This window comes from Dreissena polymorpha, chromosome 1 (genome assembly GCF_020536995.1).
Source record: "Dreissena polymorpha isolate Duluth1 chromosome 1, UMN_Dpol_1.0, whole genome shotgun sequence".
Taxonomy (NCBI): Eukaryota; Metazoa; Mollusca; class Bivalvia; order Myida; family Dreissenidae; genus Dreissena; species Dreissena polymorpha.
The window spans coordinates 62,206,991-62,229,881 of record NC_068355.1 but is presented as its reverse complement, the minus strand read 5'-3'; the positions used below and the strand labels follow the sequence as shown (position 1 = coordinate 62,229,881).

General features: G+C 36.0%; 2 protein-coding genes across 8 annotated transcripts in view; one reads left to right on the top strand and one right to left on the bottom strand.

The window, feature by feature from the left end:
- Positions 1-22,891, bottom strand: part of LOC127831777 (uncharacterized) — a 216,552-nt gene that overhangs the window by 47,637 nt on the left and 146,024 nt on the right. The gene's annotated exons all lie outside the window — the stretch shown is intronic.
- Positions 3,357-22,891, top strand: part of LOC127831652 (zinc finger protein 829-like) — a 36,741-nt gene continuing 17,206 nt past the window's right edge. The window contains exons 1-6 of one of the 7 annotated variants that reach the window (XM_052356682.1): positions 3,379-3,441; positions 7,237-7,338; positions 8,327-8,431; positions 11,414-11,560; positions 15,838-15,957; positions 20,448-20,518. In XM_052356682.1, the coding sequence (XP_052212642.1) occupies positions 8,338-8,431; positions 11,414-11,560; positions 15,838-15,957; positions 20,448-20,518 (432 nt within the window). In that variant the 5' untranslated portion in view covers positions 3,379-3,441; positions 7,237-7,338; positions 8,327-8,337. Of the gene's footprint in view, positions 3,616-3,685; positions 4,034-7,236; positions 7,339-8,326; positions 8,432-11,413; positions 11,561-15,837; positions 15,958-20,447; positions 20,519-22,891 lie in introns of those variants that run through there. The other 6 variants (XM_052356673.1, XM_052356693.1, XM_052356697.1 and 3 more) reach the window with 6 other exon arrangements.

Below are 22,891 nucleotides of genomic sequence, written 5' to 3'. Positions count from 1 at the left end.
CGAGTTCAAGCCATCTGGTTTCGACTTTACATGTATCATTTTTATCTAGTTCGAATGATGATTATTTTCCAATGACAGTACTATATTTCTAATTAGTTTTAGCCATGTTATTTCGGTTGTTTGAATAACATGTATACTTTATTTTAAAAATCAATCACCGTAATTGAAAAGTGTCATTTTAGTTTTAAATAAAGGCTAGGCAACAATAATATATAAATGAACTATACCTGTGCCATTCCTGTTTTATCGACTTCTGACGTGATTGTATGCTGTGAAGACACGCTTGCAGTAAAAGCGTGTACTTTTGGCTCTCCGTTATTATGCCGCCATTTGCCATCGACATAGACATAGAGGTCCAGTGTTGCACGATGACCGTGGAAGTCCCTAAATATATATTAAATGGAAACTCGTCGTTGCTCCAATGGTGGAACCGGTAGGGGACATAATTTTATTATATTGCATGGCAATAGTCTTGTTATGATATAATATATAATTTATGATGCAACTTTTAAAACCAGACTATGATTTTAAAACATAATTGTCTTGTTACCGAATCAATCCATAGTCATGCTTCAAAGAGCGTTAATGCTGATGCGGTGTTTAATTCGTGTATAAAATAATAAATTATGCTAGAATAAACGTACTCAATTATTTTTTTAGAAAACGCACACAGATATAACGTTATACAGTTTCACTCGCAACGCTGCTTATGAAAGTACTAAGAAAAATGATGCTTCAGCTACCAATGAGGAATGTTGTCAATAGCAACGTCATGTTGGACAACAGGTAAAGGGTCGGTTTTATTTATGTATGATTTATTTCACGGTGGTTGACTTTCTTATGTTTAAAATTTTCCGTCGTGATACTAGAACTTACTTTATTTAAATACTCTATGGTTGTGAACACTTGCATACAATATTTACGTTCTAGGTTTTTATACAATGAATTTCCCGAGAGTACCATACTTACGTAATATTTTTTATTTATTTTTAGTTCATTTTAAGAACAATGATTCAGATGATAACGATATCAAGATGTCAGAGGACATTGGTTTTCATTTGTTGCCATTGTTTTTCGGCAACGTAACTAAAGGCAAAGTGTTTCCTTTATTTTTAATCATAAATATTGTGCCTATGAAAGCCTGTTCTGGCTTATGGCCTTGTGCCGTGTGGGTCTATGCTCTAAATATTATTTCGCAGACTGATACAGATAATAATAACGAATTGATTAATATTATTTCGCCGACTGATTTAGATAGAGAATAACAGGTTACTGCCTGATCTTTTTGTAATATATCAGGCGAGGCTTAGAAATATATAACGACAAGGCTTGTCGAGCCGTTATTTTATTTGTACCGAGTCTAATATATTACGAAAAATAGGCAGTAATCTTTTTTTTCTTTTTATCATACCTATACATCCCCGATTAAAAAGAAATACGACACTGCATTTTTAGCGGGAATGAATATGATTTTTGACGTTTGACGTGTTAATGATGACGCCATGAGCACTCGCGCTTTTAAAAATATTTGTAAAACTTGTTTTTTGCTGTTTGTGTTGGTTTTTGTGTCTAATATATTTTCCATCTTGGTATAAAATTGTTTGTTTTGTTGAATCTGATTCTATTTTACTAAAATGATGACTTTACAGTTGATACCGAGTAATATGACGTACCACCTATCATCGACTGATATAAGAACATCCTGTTGAACTGATATAAAATATATCCGATAGTGTTATGTCAGGCAGATATCAATGCAGCAATATGATAAATAATAAAACCGCATCTTAACATACGAAAAAGTTGCAAACAGATCTCGGAGTATGACTTGTCAATCGTGATACATCGACTATCTCCGGAATCCTCCGTAAGAGAGGCAGATTTAAGCAGCGTGATGACTTGTGACTGCAGTCTACTTTCAACATAAAATATTACACAGCACATGTATTGCGTATAAACCTGCGCACACAAATGGGTATTTTCCAACAGGGTTCATGATTTAAATACATGTACAAGTGTCCCGTACTACTAATAAAGGGTTCTGGAATTGTATAAAACTCTTATTTTGTTGGAACCTTTTTTTCTGAACTTTTCGTCTATCCGCTTTACATAAAAAAAGTATACAGAACTTCAATTAAAAAATTTTAGAGGCGAAAATACAAAAACTCAAAAATGATGAAGTCATTTTTATTGCACACTAGGTTGCCACACGCACGTAACTTGCAATAGCTTGCATATGTTATCGCAGGACTATCATACATTTCGCAACACATTGACCAGTACATTCACATTTAATAACTGTATGCCCAACTCAATAGTATCGATGTATTAGTAAGGGAATCGGTTAACAATAAAAAACGAAGCATCTTTAAAAAGATATCCGGCGTCATGCGAAAATGAGTCTTATGCCATATGCGATCACCGTAGCTATAGCCTAGTCTACGCATAACGCAGTCTGGTCAGGATCATGAGGATACCGGTATACCTAATGAGACTAGAAACATAGCGTAATTTATAGCGGACAGCGCAGCTCCTGATCAGACTGCGCACTTTCGCAGACTGGGCTTTCGCTACGCTGGGCAAAACACCATAAGACACACGGCTCCGAAAGTATAATTTGAATGTGTTGAAAGAAAACTACGTGTTGATTTAATATTAAAATACCATATATTTCGATGGTAGAAAATAAACTTATATTAAGCCATGTGAGGTCACATATGAAGTTATCTCCCGTAGTATAATTTATATTTTCGAACATTTACGTGTGATTTGAATACACGCGCACTTAATAACACACATTTCCTGCGGTGCATATGCGACTTACAAAAAGACAACAACAATTAACCCGTTGTTTTAAATTTAATTTAAGAACGCATTTTTTCTAACTTGATTTCAATGTCTGGATATACGTCGAATGTCTTTTAAAAAGTTAATTCTAGTTTAAACTAATCCTCGTCTGTGTAATCATAAATGGAGTTTGTGTGAATCATGTGTACAATTATGGCAGATTGTAAATCAATGTCATTTTACTCGTTGATATTTTTGCTAAATCACACAAATGAAGACAATTAAAAGTAAATACAAACGCATTGATGTTTTCATTTTTCGTGGCCGTTCGAATGGCTCTTCATTTAAACGTCGAACTCCATGTCTTGTGACTGTAATATTCAATCAGAGACCTATACAAACACATTTTTCTGTAAATGCCCCTTTTAAAATACATTCAATGAGTGAAGTGCATTGAGCGCTTTCATATCTACAGATCTCGTTGCTTCTTCACTACCGTCTGTATGTGCGGAACTGAAATTTAGCGCCGTGTTCACGCTCTGTGTTTTGTCACATAAAAATATGCGCATGCGCATTAAAAGCGTGCTGGGTAGAAGAAAAATGGTAGCCATTTGCAAATTAAATAACTTAAGCAAATATCCATCAAAATTATAGGTAAATTTTAAATAGTTGAACATATAACAAAAAGATGCTTGTAACGTGACAGTAAACCAGCCGGTAAATTTGTTAGCGTCTGCTAGCCTTGACCGAGGTGTTCCGCCAATTGTGAAGGCTTTGGAACATCTTTGATTTCTTTGAAAAAGTCATTGAATGCCGAATGAGAACTCAGTACAATTTATTTTATTACTTTCACTTTACCTTTTGACGTTTGCTTGGTCTTTTATTATTGTAATTTTAGTTCTATTACAAATTCATTTAAAGCGATGGAGCTTGATTGTGACCATTGTTTTGTGCTCGTGAAAAAAGCCATTTTTGTTTTGACATTCTCAGTCATGAATCTAGACATTTGAATCATTACCCGAATCATTTAATGATTATCAATCAACATCATGTAGTATCATTTAAATACCCCGAAGATCCTTACTGTGGAGGAAAGGAAAGTCATAATGCTTCAACAGGCCTTGACACTAACTGTTTTGACAGGGTACCCGGAGGGAACCCTACTTTCAACTTTTGGTGGCCCTCACCCAAACTAGGGAGTCCTCCTGTTTCAACACACAGCTACTCTCGGCGTAAGGGCAAATAAGTACAAGAAGCATACTAGTACACATTTTTATTTCCTATATTCAATTCTGTTGCCATTTAAAGCAGACCCATTAAAAGCTCATAACCTTGTCTTGTAAACTTTTGATATCATGTATTTCATCAATATCATCAGCATCGTCATCCTTGTCATAATCATCTTCAGCATTATCATCTTCAGCATTGTCCTTCGCCGCCAGAATTTAGCGTTTCCGAAGTTCTTATTATAAACTTTTAAGAAATAAAAGGTAATTACGCGCATTCAGGGGTTTCACTGGCTCAACAAAACTTGTTGCAACTTTTTCGCGCCGTGAAAACTGTCGATTATTCCAACCTTATTAATAAGAACAATCATTTAAAGAAACCTTACTACATTAATGTAATTGCCTATATTATCACTTTAAAAAGTAAATTATTACATAAAAAAACAATAAGTACCTTCATAAGGCATACCTTCATAAGTCTTAATAAGCTTTATTTGTATATAAATACCATTTTTTTCAACTTGATAAACAACACAGATAACCAAAATAATATAACAACGTTAACTTCAATGTATTAAACAGTATGCTGCCTAAATGTTTCAAAATTAATTATTTAAACATAGAATCACACCAATTTACATCATTTGAAAGGGAAAAAGAAATATAAAACATCAGAAAATAAATCATCTCACTTAATTTGTTAAACAGTTATATATGGTCATTTGGACATGACATACATCACTCATCAGCTTCTGTTGTTAAAATGTTTTCTGTTAGTGGTGGATGATTTCCAGGATCAATTAAATTATAGTTGTTCACGCCTATTTCCTGAAAGAAAGGCCCAGATAATTTATAATTTTCTAGTTGCCTGAAATAACATCAAGCATATTTTTTTACAAACTATCAACAACAAACAAACACATGCATGTCACTATCTTTGAATGTCCGAATTTTAACATATCCGAAATAAAGTACACCAAGTGAACGATTGTTTTGAAATTGTTGAAATTGTTGGTATCTTAATCAAATTATATCCTTCCAAGGTCATTATAATAATGGAACTATTAAACAGAAGTGCTCACAAATACCTGTAGAAAAAAGTGTATACCGGCATGTGTTTTTGTGGAGAAATTAAATGCTTTTGCCAGCCCGATCGCCTATGGTTTTGATTAAAGAAATAGCGGCCCTAATAATTATTATAATTACTGATCGTCGTGACAGTTTGTCCCAATGTTACTTTTTTGGGGGCTCAATGTCATAAAGGAGCCATTAATAATCCGATAATAACCCCCATAAAATTTGACAATAGCAATAAAAGCACCGTTTGTAACACTTACACGCTTCAGTGATTTCAATATACTCTCTGCACTGTAGGTCGCTTACATCGTCGAAAATCAATATTTACAACTGACAGACGCTGGCCGCTAATGCTCAGTCGCGTGCTTTCGATTCGCAGTACATTTTCGGATAAGATTTTATCGATTTTTTATTTAAACGCCGCTCATTAAAAATTGGAGGCACTTTTAAAAATTCAAATGGTCGATCAAGACAAAGTGGTTCTATAAATTAAGGGTTCCCGGAGGACCACCCAGCTTGAAAGAACTGGTGGTCCTCGCCAAAATCTGGGGGCCTCGGGTCCCCGGACCACCGTTAGTGTCGAGGCCTGTTCAAATTAAATGTTCTTTCTTTTATTCAAACTTTGTTACCAAACAAAATAGTGACAAAATAAAAAAAGTTCAACGTAGAGCAGTCCGCTGGGTGAAAAATGACCTCATTCTACAGCAGTGTTACCGGTATGCAGACTGAACTTGGCTGGCAGAATTTGAAGGACCGACGTGACCTCTCCCGACTGACCCTTTTTTACAAAATTGTGTATGGCTTGGTAGCCATTTCGCTGCCATCATATCTTGAGAGGCCTATGAGGATGACTCGTCATATGCACCCACTCTCATTCAGACAAGTCCATACATCAGCCAACTACTATAAATATTCCTTCTTTCCTTACACCATAGTTCTTTGGAACAGCCTACCAGCCTCAGTTGTACAGCAGGCAGACCTAGAGGGGTTCAAGCGTTGCCTTAGCCCCACTCTACTCCCCAGTCGTCCCTGAATGCACAAAACAGTGTTTAAACAACTTTTAACCTATAAATATGTTTCTTCTTGTTTAACACTATCACACTTTTAGTATTGAAAGATAGACGATAGATTGTTTTTGACATTTAATGTCGCCACAGCACATACACCGATGTAAATCTCTGGAATTCCTTCAGAGATGTTAACACCCTTGCTGTCAAGAAGCATGTCACATCAAAGATATTCATCAAAGCATTTTGAACAGACATGATCAACTAAAAGAGTTAAGCAAATGTATAGGCCAAAAAAGGAGCTTCCAACCAAGCAAGACTTGTGATAAGAGTTAAGACTAAGTCATGGAGCAGAGACACGTACAAAGTCATGTTATCATGGCTTTGATCCTTACTCCGACCACGACCAAAAGAAGTTCTACTTATTTGTTATGGTGAAGCATTGTGACAGCTTGAATGCATGACCTATCTTAAGCAACTGATTTTGTGGTGTGTGAAGACAAATAGGCAATATATATTAGATGTTTCTCGATTTGCAATAATTCAACTCAGCTTTAAAACTCAAAGGGTTGCAGAGAGTTGTAATGCGCTGTCTTTTGTCCTAAGGTGCAAAATTTGATCACCACTGCAAGGGCTAAGGAACACGGATACTGCATGTCTTTTTTCAGCTTTTTGGGAAGATAGCCCATGGCTTTGAAATTGGGAATTTTATCGTCATTTTCAAGAAATTGGGAAAATAAATTTGGATTTAAAACTACATGAATGAGTTCAGCTTTTTTTAATCACCAACACCACCATTATCATCAGTTTTCCACATAATAAGCTCACACAAAGTCTTCAGTCACATCAGGCACCATTTTATTAGGAGGCACTTTGTCTTCTTCTGAAAAACTACTGCTTTCAACTGTGATGTTGAATATCAGTGAGCAAATTGCTTTTGGAAATCAACGATGACAAGGCAAAAGAGTACCTTGTTATTAAATTGTCATCATTAACAATGGAAGGAGTTTAAATGGGAAGACTTGTACTTCTTGACAATCTTTGTTTATTTTAATCACGCTTGTTTAAAAAAATTAATAGTTTTCATTCTGCTGCAAGATAATATTTAGAATTGCGTGACATCTTTGTTTTCCATTCAGGCGAATCACAAAACCTTTGAATTTCATCGCAAATATAATGAGCCAGCGAACAACACGGAGAATATCGTGCACACGAATAAAGCCGACATTATCCGAATAGAGGTAAAATCTAAAATCCGTACGAGACCGGATCGGACTACGCTTTGTTATAAAGCCCAACAGCCAATGTCACTAGCGTTTTTTCCCAATTGGGAATTTTTTAGCAAATTTTGGGGAGAAAAATAACTTTTTGTGATTGGGAATATAGCCGAATTTGAAATTTCGGCTATAAAATTGGGCAAAAAAAGCCCTGTACTGCAAAAGTTATCAACATTTACCTGTCTGAAGAACAAACTCATGCAAATGGTGCCATTAAAGCAAGAAATAATTACTTTTTATTAACTTTGTTACTCTTTCGTACGCTCTATCCATCATATTGGAAAACTAACACGCCGACCTAAATTGTTGCTATCGGTTAGGTTTCAGTACACCAATCTTTTTCACATCATCATTTTTATGTAGCCTGACTCGATAACGATGTCAAACAGATGTCAAATATTTACACTGTTCCAAATATCAACATAAAAATGTCAGTGTACCTAAGTGAAATATTTAAATGGACATTGTTTATTTTTCCTACAAAATACCAAACAGCTTGATTTTCAAACTTTCAATTGGATAAAATCACACACACAAAAGCATGTCTGTGAAAAACTTGAACCTTTGAACAACATAGTAGGTACAGGCAACCTGATTTCAGGTAGTAGTCCTGTGAGGCAAGTGACTTTTAATTGATCTATTACATCCTTGCCTTGCACTGCGGCCAACCTTTCCCAAAATCAAGAAGAAAAGCCCTGCATTTATTGAACCATAACAAACAATATGTTCATCTACACTTAATCTGTTGGTAAAGTGGGATAGAAAAAGATGTAAAGATTGTTAAGAGTTTAAGGTTATGATATTAAAATTTGGGAATGTGGGGTACATTGAGGCCTCAATGTTGAATGATAATTATCCCTTTTATGTTGGCTTGTTTATGTTCTTTTATCTTCATTGAATGCACACTTTTCACATATGCGAAAGTTGTATGTATTTATTTTATGTTTTGCAGATTAACAAAACATGGAAAGTGGAACAATTTCTGTTATGTCCTCAGAAAATATGGAAAATGCTGATGGGAGTGTAGTCGAGAATGAAATGAATATTGCCGATGAAGGTATCAATAATTGTGGTATTGTAATTTTATAAGTTCTATAGTCAAGCATGTATTTGCTATAACCATAATTATGATATATTCAGTGAACAGGAAATACATCGTTTCATGAACATCGATTTGAAAGTTTTATAGTTTAGTCCTGATCATCTGATCAAAAGTATGATGTATACAAATTAATTATTAAAATATACAAGTAATCAGGGATCATATTTTCCCACAACATCATTTGGTCAGGATTTGAAATAGGGGGAAAAGTATTCTAAAATTTTCATCCGAAATCCATACATGCCATAATTTTTCATGTCCAAATAAGGACATTCCATAAAAACTTGTCTGGAAATTTTACCAAAAAGCAGGACACCTTAAACGATCAATCATTTCACCTTTAGTCAGTATATTACTTACAAAAACTCTAATTTTCTCTCAATTATGACGATACATGTGTTTCAGAAATTCGTGAACACAGCATTCTCCATTCTACGGAAGTAAATACACTCCATAAACTGAATTGTGGGGTTTTCCCGTATGCCTTGGATTTGACATCCAATCCGTACAGGGATATCCCCTTGAACATATGTAAATCGTGTGACGCGAAGTGAGCGCATCGCGTACTTTTCTTATTCAACCAATTGTCAATTAACTCTAAATTAAGATTGATGCAATATGTTACAAATTATGTTCTGACAATCAGTCGAAAACGAAAGTTAATTTATGTGCAACATCAACGCGTATTGGTCAGCATCCAATTTGTTTGATGTACAAAATCGGTGTTTTGACAGGTTTTATAACCTTAGGTGGTACAATAGCGTTATTGGCGTTTATTTCTGTATGATAGCAATTATAGACCCCTATTATAAAAACACTGTGGTGTGTCTGTGCATGCCTGATAAAATCAATACCGGTAATTGCCGGTAAATCGCCGATCAGGTGTCAAAAACAACACTGGTGCACTCGAGTAGTAGAAGCGGGTTGTTAATTTGGGGGAATAAAGGGATTAGCGATGGTAAGTTTTAGCCAGACAGATCTTGAATAGCGAATTTTATTGGGAACTTATTGACTTTACATCGGTTTTAACGAATGTCAGGACAGAATTGAACCGACTGTTTAGGATTTTAAATCGGTCTTTCATGACCCCAATCAGTCTAGACTGACTAAACTGAAAAAAATATGATCCCTGCAAGTAATCATGGTGTCTTTTTTATGCTCCCGGAAATTTTCAGTTTGAAGTTCCGTACTTCCTTATTTCCTTCCTTCCTTCCGTCACACTTTTGTTACAGTTTCTCATAGCACCTTCAATACCTTACCGATCTCTTTCAATGCTCCCCCAAAATTTTCGGGGAGCATATAGTTGCCCGTTTGAAGTTCCGTACTTCCTTACTTTCCTCCTACTTTCCGTCACAATTTTGTTACAGTTTTTCATAGCACCTTCAATACCTTACCGATCTCTTTTATATTTGGCATGTAGGTACCTTGCATGGACCTCTACCTTTTGATGAGGTTTGAGGTTGCTGGAGTCAAGGTCACCGAGGCTAATAATATATTTTTCCGTCACACTTTTGTTACAGTCTCTCATAGAAGCTTCAATACTTTACTGATCTCTTTCCTATTTGGCATGTAGGTACCTTTCATGGACCTCTACCTTTTGATGAGGTTTGAGGTCACTGGGGTCAAGGCCACCAAGGCTTATAATATATTTTTCCGTCACATTTTTGATAAAGTTTCTCATAGCACCTTCAATTCTTTACCGATCTCTTTCATACTTGCCATGTAGGTACCTTGCATTTGATGAGGTTTGAGGTCACTGGGGTCAAGGTCGCAGAGGCTTATAATAGAATTTTTCGTCACACTTTCGTTACAGTTTCTCATAGCACCTTCAATTCTTTACCGATTTTTTTCATATTTGCATGTAAGTACCTTGCATAAACCTCTACCTTTTGATGAGGTCACTGGGGTCAAGGTCCAGGGGTTTTTCTGCACTGTCTGTGCCTCCGGACAACGGAGGCATTCCCAAAGCAAACGGACCTGTTCCCAATCGAATTTTGATTACATATTTCCCAATTCTAAAAAAAAATATTCTTTCAAAATCGTAAAAAGTAAACATAATTTATATCGAAAGAGTGACTTCCCTTCATCCGTGACGTAATTAAGCCTTTAGTGACTCAGATTTAGCAGGTGTATTTGCCAGATGCATCTGCCAACATTGACAGCGATAAGGTTCGAACTGTTCCGCATTATAACAAGTATATAGAGCCGCACAATGCACATTCTAGTCCAAATCTGTAGACGCTTATTTTCAAGTATGGCTTCCCATAACTATAAGTACTACAGCAAAAAACCAAGAAAAAGAGATGCAAAAGGATGTTCGACGATAATGTCGATGTTTGCGAAAATCGCTGAATCTTCTACTCCCTCTAGTAACCCCAAACAAGCAGTGCAAGCAAGTGAAATACCCATGGCTGTTCCATTGTCCGACTCAGTCGATAATTCTTCTTCGGAGCCTAGTAAGAAAGTTGTTGTTCAGTCTCCAAGTTCAAGTTCATCAAATGCTTTCAAGTATGAAAGTACCCATGGCTGTACTATAGCTCTGCCAAGGGAGGGCTTGTGTGACTTACTTACCTGTTACCAGTGCGTTTTTGAAGACAAAATAACAATTAAAAACATGTTTTTTTTGTAAAACCACTTACTTATTTAAGCATGATAAAATTCCCAAATTGACCGTTTCATCGACTCGAAAATTCCCAAAATGGACAATTTTGTCGATAAAAATTCCCAATTTAGTCAGACTCCTTTTCCCAAAATAGGCAGAAAAACCCCTGAGGTTACCGAGGCTAATAATGAATTTTTTTTCGTTGGTTATTTACGCATAGATTGACAAAGTGCATCATCGGGGAGCATCCATCAGTTTCACTGATATTCTTGTTGTTAATGTACGGTTACATTTTGTTAATGGTATTGGTAATATTTGCCTTTTCCACGTTTCAGATCTCTGTGACCTGACAGCTATTGAGACGGAACATGAAGACGGCAACACGTTTGTGGAAGGCAGCACCCTGACACTGTTTGTCAATGATGAACAGGAGTCAGCTCTGGACACCTTCTTTCAGATAAACAATTGGCAACTCATTAAAGGTAGATGATTAGTATCAACAAGGCCTCTTAACTGTAGGATGTGTTGTTTATGGGTAGCGTTATGTTGTACACAACGATTAAACAGATTCTTTTCTAGTATATGATAGTGTGATTGAAATTATATTGGAGCAAAAGCCAAAATGTTTTTTATGCCCTTTCGAAGGGGTGTATAGTTTTCGCACTGTCAGTCTGTCTGTCAGTCTGTCACACTTTTTGTGTCTGCTCTCTAATTCATATAGTTTTCATCCGATCTTTACCTAACTTGGTAAGAAGTTGTATCTAGACAATATCTAGGTCATGTTCGAATATGGGTCATGCCGGGTCAAAAACTAGGTCACGGGGTCACTTCGTGCATTTCAAGGATTTAGCATGGTGTCCTCTCCCTATTTGAGGTAGTTTTCATCTGATCTTTACCAAACTTGGTCATACGTTGAATCAAGACAATATCTAGGTCAAGTTCAAATATGGGTCATGCCGGGTCAAAAACTAGGTCACAGGGTCACTCTCTCTAGTTTATGTGACTTTCTGATTTATTTTGATATTCTAAGACATTTTTATGCTCCCGAAGGAGGGCATTTAGTGATCAGACTGTCCCTCCGTCTGTCACACTTTGCGTTTAGACTTAGAAAAATGCCCATAACTTCTGTGTCGCTTCAGATAGCAATTTAATATTTGGCATGCATGTGTATGTGGACAAGGCCTTTCCATACGCACACAAATTTTGACCCCTGTGACCTTGAACTTGAAATAAGGGTCCACGTTTAGGTTTCGAAATCTGCGAATAGATTTCGAAAAAAGCTCATAACTTCTACCAAGCGTATATAGGTGGCATAAGTCAGCCTATTGTGACAGCTATTGTTTAATCTCAGATTCTAGCATAAGCACTAGGTCAGAATACGAATAAATAGTGAATTACATGTATATATATCTATGACAATTAGGGATGGTAACGATTATCCGGATATCCGGATATCAAAATACTGTTCAAGTATCCGAATCGTAAAAGAGGATTCAAATACTTGATTAAATGATATTACCCATATTGTTATTCACCCTTTGTTCCTTATTGTATATTTCGATGTTAATCTGTATACCAGACATCGTTGACAGACTGACATAAATCCGTTAAATTAGTTGTTTCTCAGCGAGTGATTTGCCAGTTCCCGATCACCTTGTTGATAATGGCCAAGTTGCATAATTGCCAACTTGCGCCTCCGTGTTTTGTTTTATGGTCCTTTTTTCCCGATAATTGACACCAACTGCTACTTGGCTTCTTGACGGGTGCAACAGTATGGAAAAATTATCTCTGCCCAATTTAAAGTTTCTATAACGCTCAAAATTAACGACAATTTTGTAAAGTATTTCGTAAATGAAGTTAACACCTAAACAATCAGTGTTCCTTATAGCAATAGCCACAATTTCAACGCTAGATGTGGCATGATTACATAGATTTTTGTAGATACAAAACGCTCGTTTTTATTTATTTGTGAAACAATTAATTCCATTTTGATTTCCCGCTACTATATCTATTCATACGACACACGGACACCATGTTAGTGTTCATGTGTCGTATCAATTGGTATTGTTGCGGGAATTTAAAATGGAATTTAATATGCAAAACAATAATAAAAACGAGCAATTTGTATCTACAAACATCTATTTTATCAGACCACATCTGGCGTTTAAATTTCGGCAATGCGATAAGAAACACTGATTTTTAATTGGTTAAGTTTATTTTACAAACAATTGTACGAAATTTTCATTGATTTCGAGTATTATTGTTACTTTAATAAAAGTTTTTCAATTGGTCAATTAATTTTTATCTGTTAAAAAAAGGAGTATACAAATAGCGATTTTTCAAACTCCAGAAGTATTATGGCAGTTCCGGCAACATCGGTTCCGATTGAGCACGTGTTCTCGTCGGCCTGCTTGGTACTTTCCAAGCTAAGGAACAGACTAAATTATAGCGAAACAAAAACTTGGTCAGTGCCTCTTAGCGAAAACAAATGAAATAAAACTGAATGTATTAACTGTATGTAGAATGTATATAAAGTAGTATGCTTTTGTTTTAGTTTTATGATGTGTGTGGTTGTTTTTTTTTTAAGAAATACGTATTTTGCGACTTTGATATTGTTCTTATAAATAAAATAATTGGAATAAAGAAATCATATAAATGCGTTATATTGTTTGTTATACTGTAAACAATGCACACTAACGTATTCACAGTGCTGTGATGATGGCAACAACCTTTTGTAGTTTTCTTTAAAAAGAATACGGATATCTGAATATATTCGGATAGCGGATACGGTTATCCGGATACCAATTTCGGATACGATTCCCATCCCTAATGACAATGAATTGTTATTATAAGTGCTTAAAATAGCCATAGCCTATAATTACCTTAGAAAAATAATTCTGCAAAGTTACCGCTTGTGTTATCTTTTTATGAAAGTCAAGTCATTGACAGAGTTTTTAGCCCTTGCTTTGTTTGTATCAATTGCCATCTACACTAATTCTGTTTTTAAGCTTTACAGCATAAGTTTCAAAGTTTTAATTTACAGTCAAAACCCAATGGCTTGAACTTACAGGGACCGACAACAAAAGTTCGAGCCATCTGATTTTGGAGCCAACCAATTTCCAATATATTTTTATGCCCCCCTTCGAATAAGAGGGGGTATGTTGCTTTGCTTATGTCGGTCTGTCTGTCGGTATGATGGTCGGTCCGTCCACCAGGTGGTTGTCAGATGATAACTCAAGAACGCATGGGCCTAGGATCATGAAACTTCATAGGAACATTGACCATGACTCGCAGATGACCCCTATTGATTTTGAGGTCACTTGGTCAAAGGTCAAGGTCACAGGTGAAGGTCACAGTTACTGGAAATAGGCATTTTAAGGATTTAGCATGGTTCAAACAAGGGAAACAACTACCGTTTATGCATGTTCTTTTTGTTACAGCATTTGCCTCCCATGTAATTTATTTAAATTTTACCAAATGTAAGGCTAACTGCATTTTTGTAATGCATTGTATCAATAAACATGGGGCAAAAATGAAATTAAGGTACCACCACCACCACCACCACCACCACCACCACAGTGACAAAAAACGTATTTACACAATGGCTGCTACTACAACTTATTGCCCATATGGGGGGGCATGCATGTTTTACAAACAGCCCTTGTTTTACAACATCTATTTGCATAATAAGCATCTCCAGTTGAAGATTATTCTTACTGTCTGAACTCTGTACTACTTTTTGCTTTGTAATTAATAAGAACCAATAATGTACTTTATTTTTTGTAAATAAATACTTCTACACAGTAACACATACAATAAAACAAATATTATATAATGAATTATATCAGCGTGTTTTATGTAGCACATTTATGGAAACATGTTAATACATCACTTACAAACAAAACTGTAAACATATCAGTGCTACAGATAGGATTTGAAAAGGGCAGGGGGGCTTTTTTGTCAAAAGGGCACTTTCGATGTGCAGTATTTTGTGAAAAGGGCACTTTCGATGCGCAGTATTTTGTGAAAAGGGCACGTTCGAGCGCGGATGTTTCTGGAATGCTTTCTATTGCATGTTAATTTATATGTTATAAATAATTGTATTATTCCCATTATTATTAAACCATTAAAATATAATGTCTACAATGAGGATTAAACTAATTACAATGTAAAAAGAGATTTATGAATTATCATAATATAAAAAAATAAAAAATATTTGTTATTTTATTTATTTATTTTTTTTTGAGGGCGGGGGGGGGGGGGAGGGGGGGCAGGGCGAAGGTTTGGGGGGGGGGGGGCAGGGCGGAGGTTCGGGAGGGCAGGGCAGGGCGCAGCGCCCTTCGATATAGGCCTAGCTGGAGCACTGCATATGCAAAGTGTCATCTTTTACTCAAATCGATTCGAGGACATATTTGCAACGGGTGGGACATCAATTAGTGCGTGCCTTAAATCTAGCGCTTCTTATTGATTATCAACACTTTCTTTATGCGTCCAGATACCAGTTTAAGCCAAACAAACTGAAGAACATATGATAATTGTGACTGGGACTGTGAAAACAGTTCAAGCCATTCAATTATTTGAGCCTTGCGAATTTACGTCATCAGAATGAATTTTATATGAATATATAGCAATAAAAAAATTGGTGCTTCGAGGAGAGTTTGAGACATCCAAAAATTAGAGCCAAGCGAGTTCGAGCCATCGTGTGTCGACTTTATATTGTTTATTCAATTGTTATCAACTCATTAATTCTCTCATTCAGTGAGCAGGGAAGAAGATGCAGGGGATGGTAACCACCTACTCACTGTGCAAATTACCTCTGACCAGGAGGCAGCCATCGAAGCTTTGTTCCAAATCAACAATTGGACGCTGATTAAACAAGGTAAACACAGATTATTGCGGGGAAAAAAATGCATCCCATACTTGTAGTTAAGTCATCAATATGTGCATTTGTTATAATTAGGGATGACAATGGTTATTCGGTTATCCGTTTTTTAAGGAGGTTAATTGGTTACAAAATTAATATTCGGTTACTCTAGCAGAATACACAATTTTTGGTTGAATGCAATAAATGCTCAAATTGTCAGTTTTGTTTTACATTCGGTCCTGTGGACTTAAAAAATGTTGGTCCTGTGGACATAAAAAACTTGTAGGACCAAACTGGGATTCATAGAACCAAAACATCACTCGTCATCGACTTAATGTCAATGGGAAAAATGATATGGGAAATAAGAAACACAACAATGAACACTTACAAATCACAACATACTCACAATATTCTAAAGACAAATATCCAAACCAGACATAAGTTTAAAAAAATCAATTTCTCAATTGAAAATTCAATTATTGTATACTGGTATGCACATTGCTGTCAAAACAAAAGTTTTCAGATACTGATCAGGCCCCTTCCCCCAAAAGTAATTTCTTTAAAATCATGCAAATTTCCAAAATGTTAATTTTATCTTGGAAATATATTTTGCTATTCCCAGTTTTGTCGATATTTTCCCCCTAAAATTGAAGGCTAGGCCTTTTCCCCCATAAGAAAAAAAAGCACTGCTGATAGTCAAGTGACATTGACTAAAGAATAAATTTTACACACAAATTCACATTTACACTTGTTTGGAATCCATTAAGTACCTAAAATAACAAAACTCATGTTGGATATCAATAACATACAGTCTTCGAAATTAGCTTTGAAAAGTTACATGCCAGTCGGGCCAGTTACTTAAGAATTTTTACATGCCCAACATATTTTTTACATGCCCAAACTTTTTTAACCAAAATTATAACAAATCACAACATTTTAACACTAACATGCTACACATAGTAAAGCAGAACATTTGTTTCAATAGTAGTGAATACAATTACATCTAATCAATCACTAGAATTAAGACGGTCGATCGTTACACCAGTGCTCTTGAAAAGAGCGTTCTCTGGTGTCCTCGTACCATTTCTTGGCTTCCTTTTTCTCTAAATCATTGTCAATTTTCCATTTTGGAAGTGCTTTATCGGGCTTAGCCCCATCAACATACCTAAGATACTGCCTCTATGTCGACAATGACACTTGTTTACATTGACAAAAACGGAAGTGTATTACTTGATTGAAATGATCGATTCAAAAAGCATCTTCTCGATTAATGTCTAGAGAAACCTTCAATAAGAACCGAATGTGACTGAACTGCATCGGCCAAAAACAATAACGATGACGTGTGCAAGCAGGTGCGTGTTGTTAAACCAATAGAATTTCATTGTTTTACAACTTACGGCAAGGTGTTTGTTCGCAAAATTGAAAAATAGATCTGCAAATATCAAGAACCGCTTACGATTTTTTTTATAAACTGTCAATTGGCTTCAATAATTTACATGCCCGGCAAGCCACAAACGTGAATTTTTGTATGTGCCCGGCAGTAATTTTACTCGCCACGGGCGATCGGGGGTGTGCTAATTTCGAAGACTGAACATAAGTATCGGAATGAGTTTTAAAAGCACAAAGCAATTTTTGGTATTACGAAAATGTAATTGAAAACTATTTCCAGGTCGTGAAATTATAGGACAACTCAAAATTATACTACAAATGTCAATTAACTGGCCACAAATATATATATGCACTATTATTAAGCGTAAATTTAATCGGGAACACAATGTTTTGCCCAGATAACTATGATCTGAGTTGCAAAACGAGTTTTTGTTTAACTGTAACAACTTTTTACAATATTTACTCGGAAATTTTGCATGGGCATGCATAGGGACTTTTTATGAATGTTAAAAAAATAAGGCGCAATTTTTACTGCCTTTATTTCTTTTAAGCGCTTTTTAGCTCACCTGAGCACAACGTGCTCATGGTGAGCTTTTGTGATTGCTTTTTGTCCGTTGTCCGGCGTCAATATTTGCCTTGTTCACTCTTTAGAGTCCACATTTATAGTCCAATCTTCATGAAATTTGGTCAGAAGATTGGTTTTAATGATATCTTGGATGAGTTTGAAAATGGATACGTTTGCTTGAAAAACATGGCTGCCAGTGGGCGGGGCATTTGTCCTTATATGGCTATAGTAAAATCTTGTTAACACTCTAGAGGCCACATTTATTTTCCGATCTTCATGAAACTTGGTCAGAAGATTTGTCATACTGATATCTTGGATGAGTTCAAAAATGGTAACCTTTGCTAGAAAAACATGGCTGCCAAGGGGCGGGGCATTTTTCCTAATACCGGTATGGCTATATATGGCTATAGTAAAATCTTGTTAACACTCTAGAGGCCACATTTATTGTTCAATCTTCATGAAACTTGGTCAGAAGATTCATCCCAATAATATCTTGGAGGAGTTCGAAAATGATGCTGGTTGGTTGAAAAACATGGCCGCCAGGGGGCGGGGCATTTTTTCTTATACGGCTATAGTCAAACCTTGTTAACACTCTAGAGGCCACATTGTCCAATCTTGATGAAATATAGTCAGAAGATTTGTCTTAATGATATCTTGAATGAGTTCGAAAATGGTTAAGTTTGCTTATAAAAACATTGCCGCCAAGGTGCGGGGCATTTTTCCTTATATGGCTATATAAGGCTATAGTAAAATCTTGTTAACACTCTAGAGGCCACATTTATAGTCCGATCTTCATGAAACTTGGTCAGAAGATTCATCCCAGTAATATCTTGGACGCGTTCAAAAATGATGTCGGTTGGTTGAAAAACATGGCCACCACGGGGACGGGGCTATTTTCCTTATATGGCTATAGTAAAACCCTGTTAACACTCTAGAGGTCACATTTATTTTCCGATCATCATGAAACTTGGTCAGAAGATTTGTCCCAATGATATCTTAGATGAGTTCGAAAATTGTTTTGGTTGTTTCAAAAACATGGCCACCAGGGGCGGGGCATTTTTCCTTATATGGCTATACTAAAACCTTGTTAGCACTCTAGAGGCCACATTTATTGTCCAATCTTCATGACATTTGGTCAGAAGATTGGTCTCAATGATATCTTGGATGAGTTCGAAAATAATTATGTTTGTTTGAAAAAAATGGCTTCCAAGGGGAGGGGCATTTTTCCTTATATGGCTATAGTAAAATCTTGTAAACACTCTAGAGGCCACATCTACTTTCCGATCTTCATGAAACTTGGTCAGAAGATTCATCCCGATAATATCTTGGAAGAGTAAAAAAATGATGCTGGTTGGTTGAAAAACATGGCTGCAAGGGGGCGGGGCATTTTTCCTTATATGGCTATAGTAAAACCTTGTTAACACTAGAGGCCACATTTATTTTCCGATCTTTGTGAAACTTGGTCAGAAGATTTGTCCCAATAATATCTTGTTATCCCAGATGAGGGACTTTGGGCCCTCTTTTTTATTTTCAGATTTTATATCTATGAAATAAATAAACTTCTGCTCTTCTACTATTTACCGGACATTCGGACCGGCAACATAGCATTTTAAATCAACCTGTCTTTAAAACGACAGTCAGGTCCGACTGTCCGGAACTTTTGGAAAGGTCTGGCATACTGTGATATCAGTTGTTTGTCAGTCTTCAGTCTTTTCTTCTAACAACTTCCTGAAAGTTTCAAGACCTTTTTCAACCCTCTTTTGAAGTTGTTCAAATAATTTCGGTTCATTCTGATGGAGGTCATTTGAGTTAACACAGATTTTAAAAATAAAACTAAAAAGTCTGTTCTGAAACAACAAGGATTAGGGGTTTGATATTTGGTATTTTTCTAACAGTTTTTTTGAGGTAAAAACTTGTCACGCCACAAGGGTAAATTGATTTTAAAATATATTCTATTAAAACGCAAGGGTCAGAGGTTTTATACTTGGTATGTTTCTTAAAGTTTTTTTGAGGTAAAAACTTGCCACGCCACAAGGGTAAATTGATTTTAAAATATTTTCTATGAAAACGCAAGGGTCAGAGGTTTTATATTTGATGTCCAATTGTTCAAACTATGCCATTGTGGTCCTTATCGGTCAGGCGCATTGTTCACATGATTTTTTATAGACTTCTATAGTTAACAGTTTTCAAAATCTCCAAGAACCACTTGTGTCATGGTTTTCATATTTGGTGTTTTTACATGGCATGGTGGTCTTCACCAAGTTTGTTGAAGTTATACCTCTGGGATTACGATTGGCCACCCCCTAGGGTTACTTGTTTTCCTGATCTGTGAATAGTTTAAACCTTAAAAAATCGTTGTCTCTGAAAACATAGTGACTGGAGGGTTTTTATTGCATGTATACCTCTAAAAGTGGTCCTCTGCTGAATTTGTTGAAATACTACCCCTGGGGCATGTAAAACAAATGGAAAAATAATAAAAAATTAAAATGTCCTCAATAGCCTTTCACTTGTACAATGTAATGTAAAGCTGAGATTTCCTTCTGTATTGCAGTGTCCAGATGTGAGGTGGATGACATTGAAGGGGGGATGCAAGCTGATGAAAACATGCACTTGGAAGAACAGGTTGGCTTCATTACTGTTCGTGATTTCGACTAAGTATCAACAGATATTATTTTTGACGATGCTGGAACAGCATCGTCCAAGGTATCATAACCATCAAAAAAAAATTCACAATGGTGACCTATGTAAAAGAATGAGCCAGTCCGATTGAGATAACTCGATTTTTCAGTTACTTCCCTTTTGCATTCGCTCTTGCGTAGGAGATTGCTCGTCATTGATAACATTCTCCTAGCAGAGTTGTCGTTCGTGTTTCAACATTCAACAATGGCCGCCCCCATGAGAGTCTCGATTCAAAACTTTCTTACAGCATAAATTGGCTTGTTTTGCTATTTAGAAGCTGTCATTTAGGATAAATGAATTATTTATTCACTAAATCTCCGCTTATGACAACAATAGTTGGAATTCGAAGGATATATACTCGATGTGAATGAAGGACTTCCTGGATCGTAACAGCTTGACATGGCAAAACTGGCATACTGGTATTTTTAGTTATCAATATAAGTCACATTGTGCTTTATAAATTGTATTCGAGCATTTTGCGACTTATTGAATGACTATGATACCCGATATCAACATTTCATCGGGGATTTGCAGATCACCAAGCTGTCCTGAAATTCAACTTTGATTTCAAACTCTTTACTGGTTGGTACTTTTTCTTAGTGTTAGTACTTTTTATTATTTTAAAGTTAAATGAACTGTGTCACAGTAAAAGAGACATTAAGGCGATTGTGGCCATTTTGGATCTAGATCAGCCTGCAGTCGCTTGAAAGCTGTTTGCTTAAAAGCGTTTTTCTGACATAACAAATAATTTAATTGGATACTGATTTAACTGCGCTTTTCCTGTGACCTGGCTCAAATAATAGAATTGTCATTAATCAAATTATTTATTTCGAACATTAATCAATTGTTTTTCTTGTCCCTCGGGATCAATGACTCCAGCACTTTCCTGTTGAGTATTGAATACTGCTAAAGGCGATGCTAGGGGGCGTGAGAGATGTTGCACCTTCCAGTATCGCTCGATTGTTCATTGTCGGCTCGGGTACTACGTACATGTACCCCGGGTACTCTTAAGTATACTTACATGTATCCCGGGTACGGTAAATATACTAAAATGTACCCGGGAAATTTAACCCTTAATCAGTTGTTGTCGACTATTTTTTTGTAATAATTATATATACACATTTATGTCAATTTTCTGTAGAATGGCCTCTATATTATCGGAACACATACTCAAAAAGCATGTAGATGCAGTGTTTTTTTAAGAGAAGTGTGTTTAAGATAATCGGTTGCGCGTTTTACGACATCGGATATTGGGCGCGAATACAACTCGGGTACAGTCTAATATGGACCGAGTACAATTACGTTTATTTACCGTACCTGGGGTACATGTTAGTATACTTAGAGTACCCAGGGTACATGTAAGTATACTTAAGAGTACCCAGGGTACATGTAAGTAGTACCAGAGCCGACAATGACCAATCAAGCTCCATTATCCCTCATGAACCGACTCAAAAAAACGAGTCGGCAATATTTGACTTAATTTTTGGTTTGGTTGCTCTCGAGGGATCGAAAATTTCAGAATCTTCCTAAAAGCCCTATGGGTTTGATTCCCAGAAGCGACATTGAAAACTAGCATACTTTGTTATCTAAAAGGCTGCTAAACCTGATATACAATGATAATGTGAATTTTCTCTCACATGATGTTCATCAGTCATATTATATAAAAACTTACAGCAGTAGTAAACAACTGGACAATAATAAATGAACGCATCTTTCATTTGTCTTTGACACTTTGATTTTGACATGGCCTAGATTTAAATATGTGACTGGACTTTACCAGCACTCATGTAACAGAGCTAAAGTTTAAATGTACCATTGAAGATCACCTAAATCCAGGTTTGCTATTATAGACGTGTGGAAAGTTTTAAGGGTGTGACAAGTAAGCAAAAATTGGTCATTACCCAGAGGCCACAACTGATCTATGACTGTATTAAAACAAGAAAAATCAGTGCCTGATTTAGATTTCCTTAGATAGTTCAATAAAAACTAATTTCATAAGCCTGGTAACAGTTTAACGGTAATGCTACCAATGTGTCACACCAGGGCCTTGAATTTGAAATCTAGGACATGCATGGTCATTTCTTCATGAAATCAGGACACACAATTTTAAGTCCTTAATTGACCTTGCTATAGTTCTCAGATTATTATAAGCTCAATCAGTATATTTATATCATTATTTATGCTTTGTGTATTGTAAACATATACACAATCATGCAGTTACATGATAGCAATAAATAATATCAAAGCTACCCATACTATAAAGGTCATTGACAAAGCCTATGGTCAAAATGTGAACACATTGAGTGTAATCGCCCT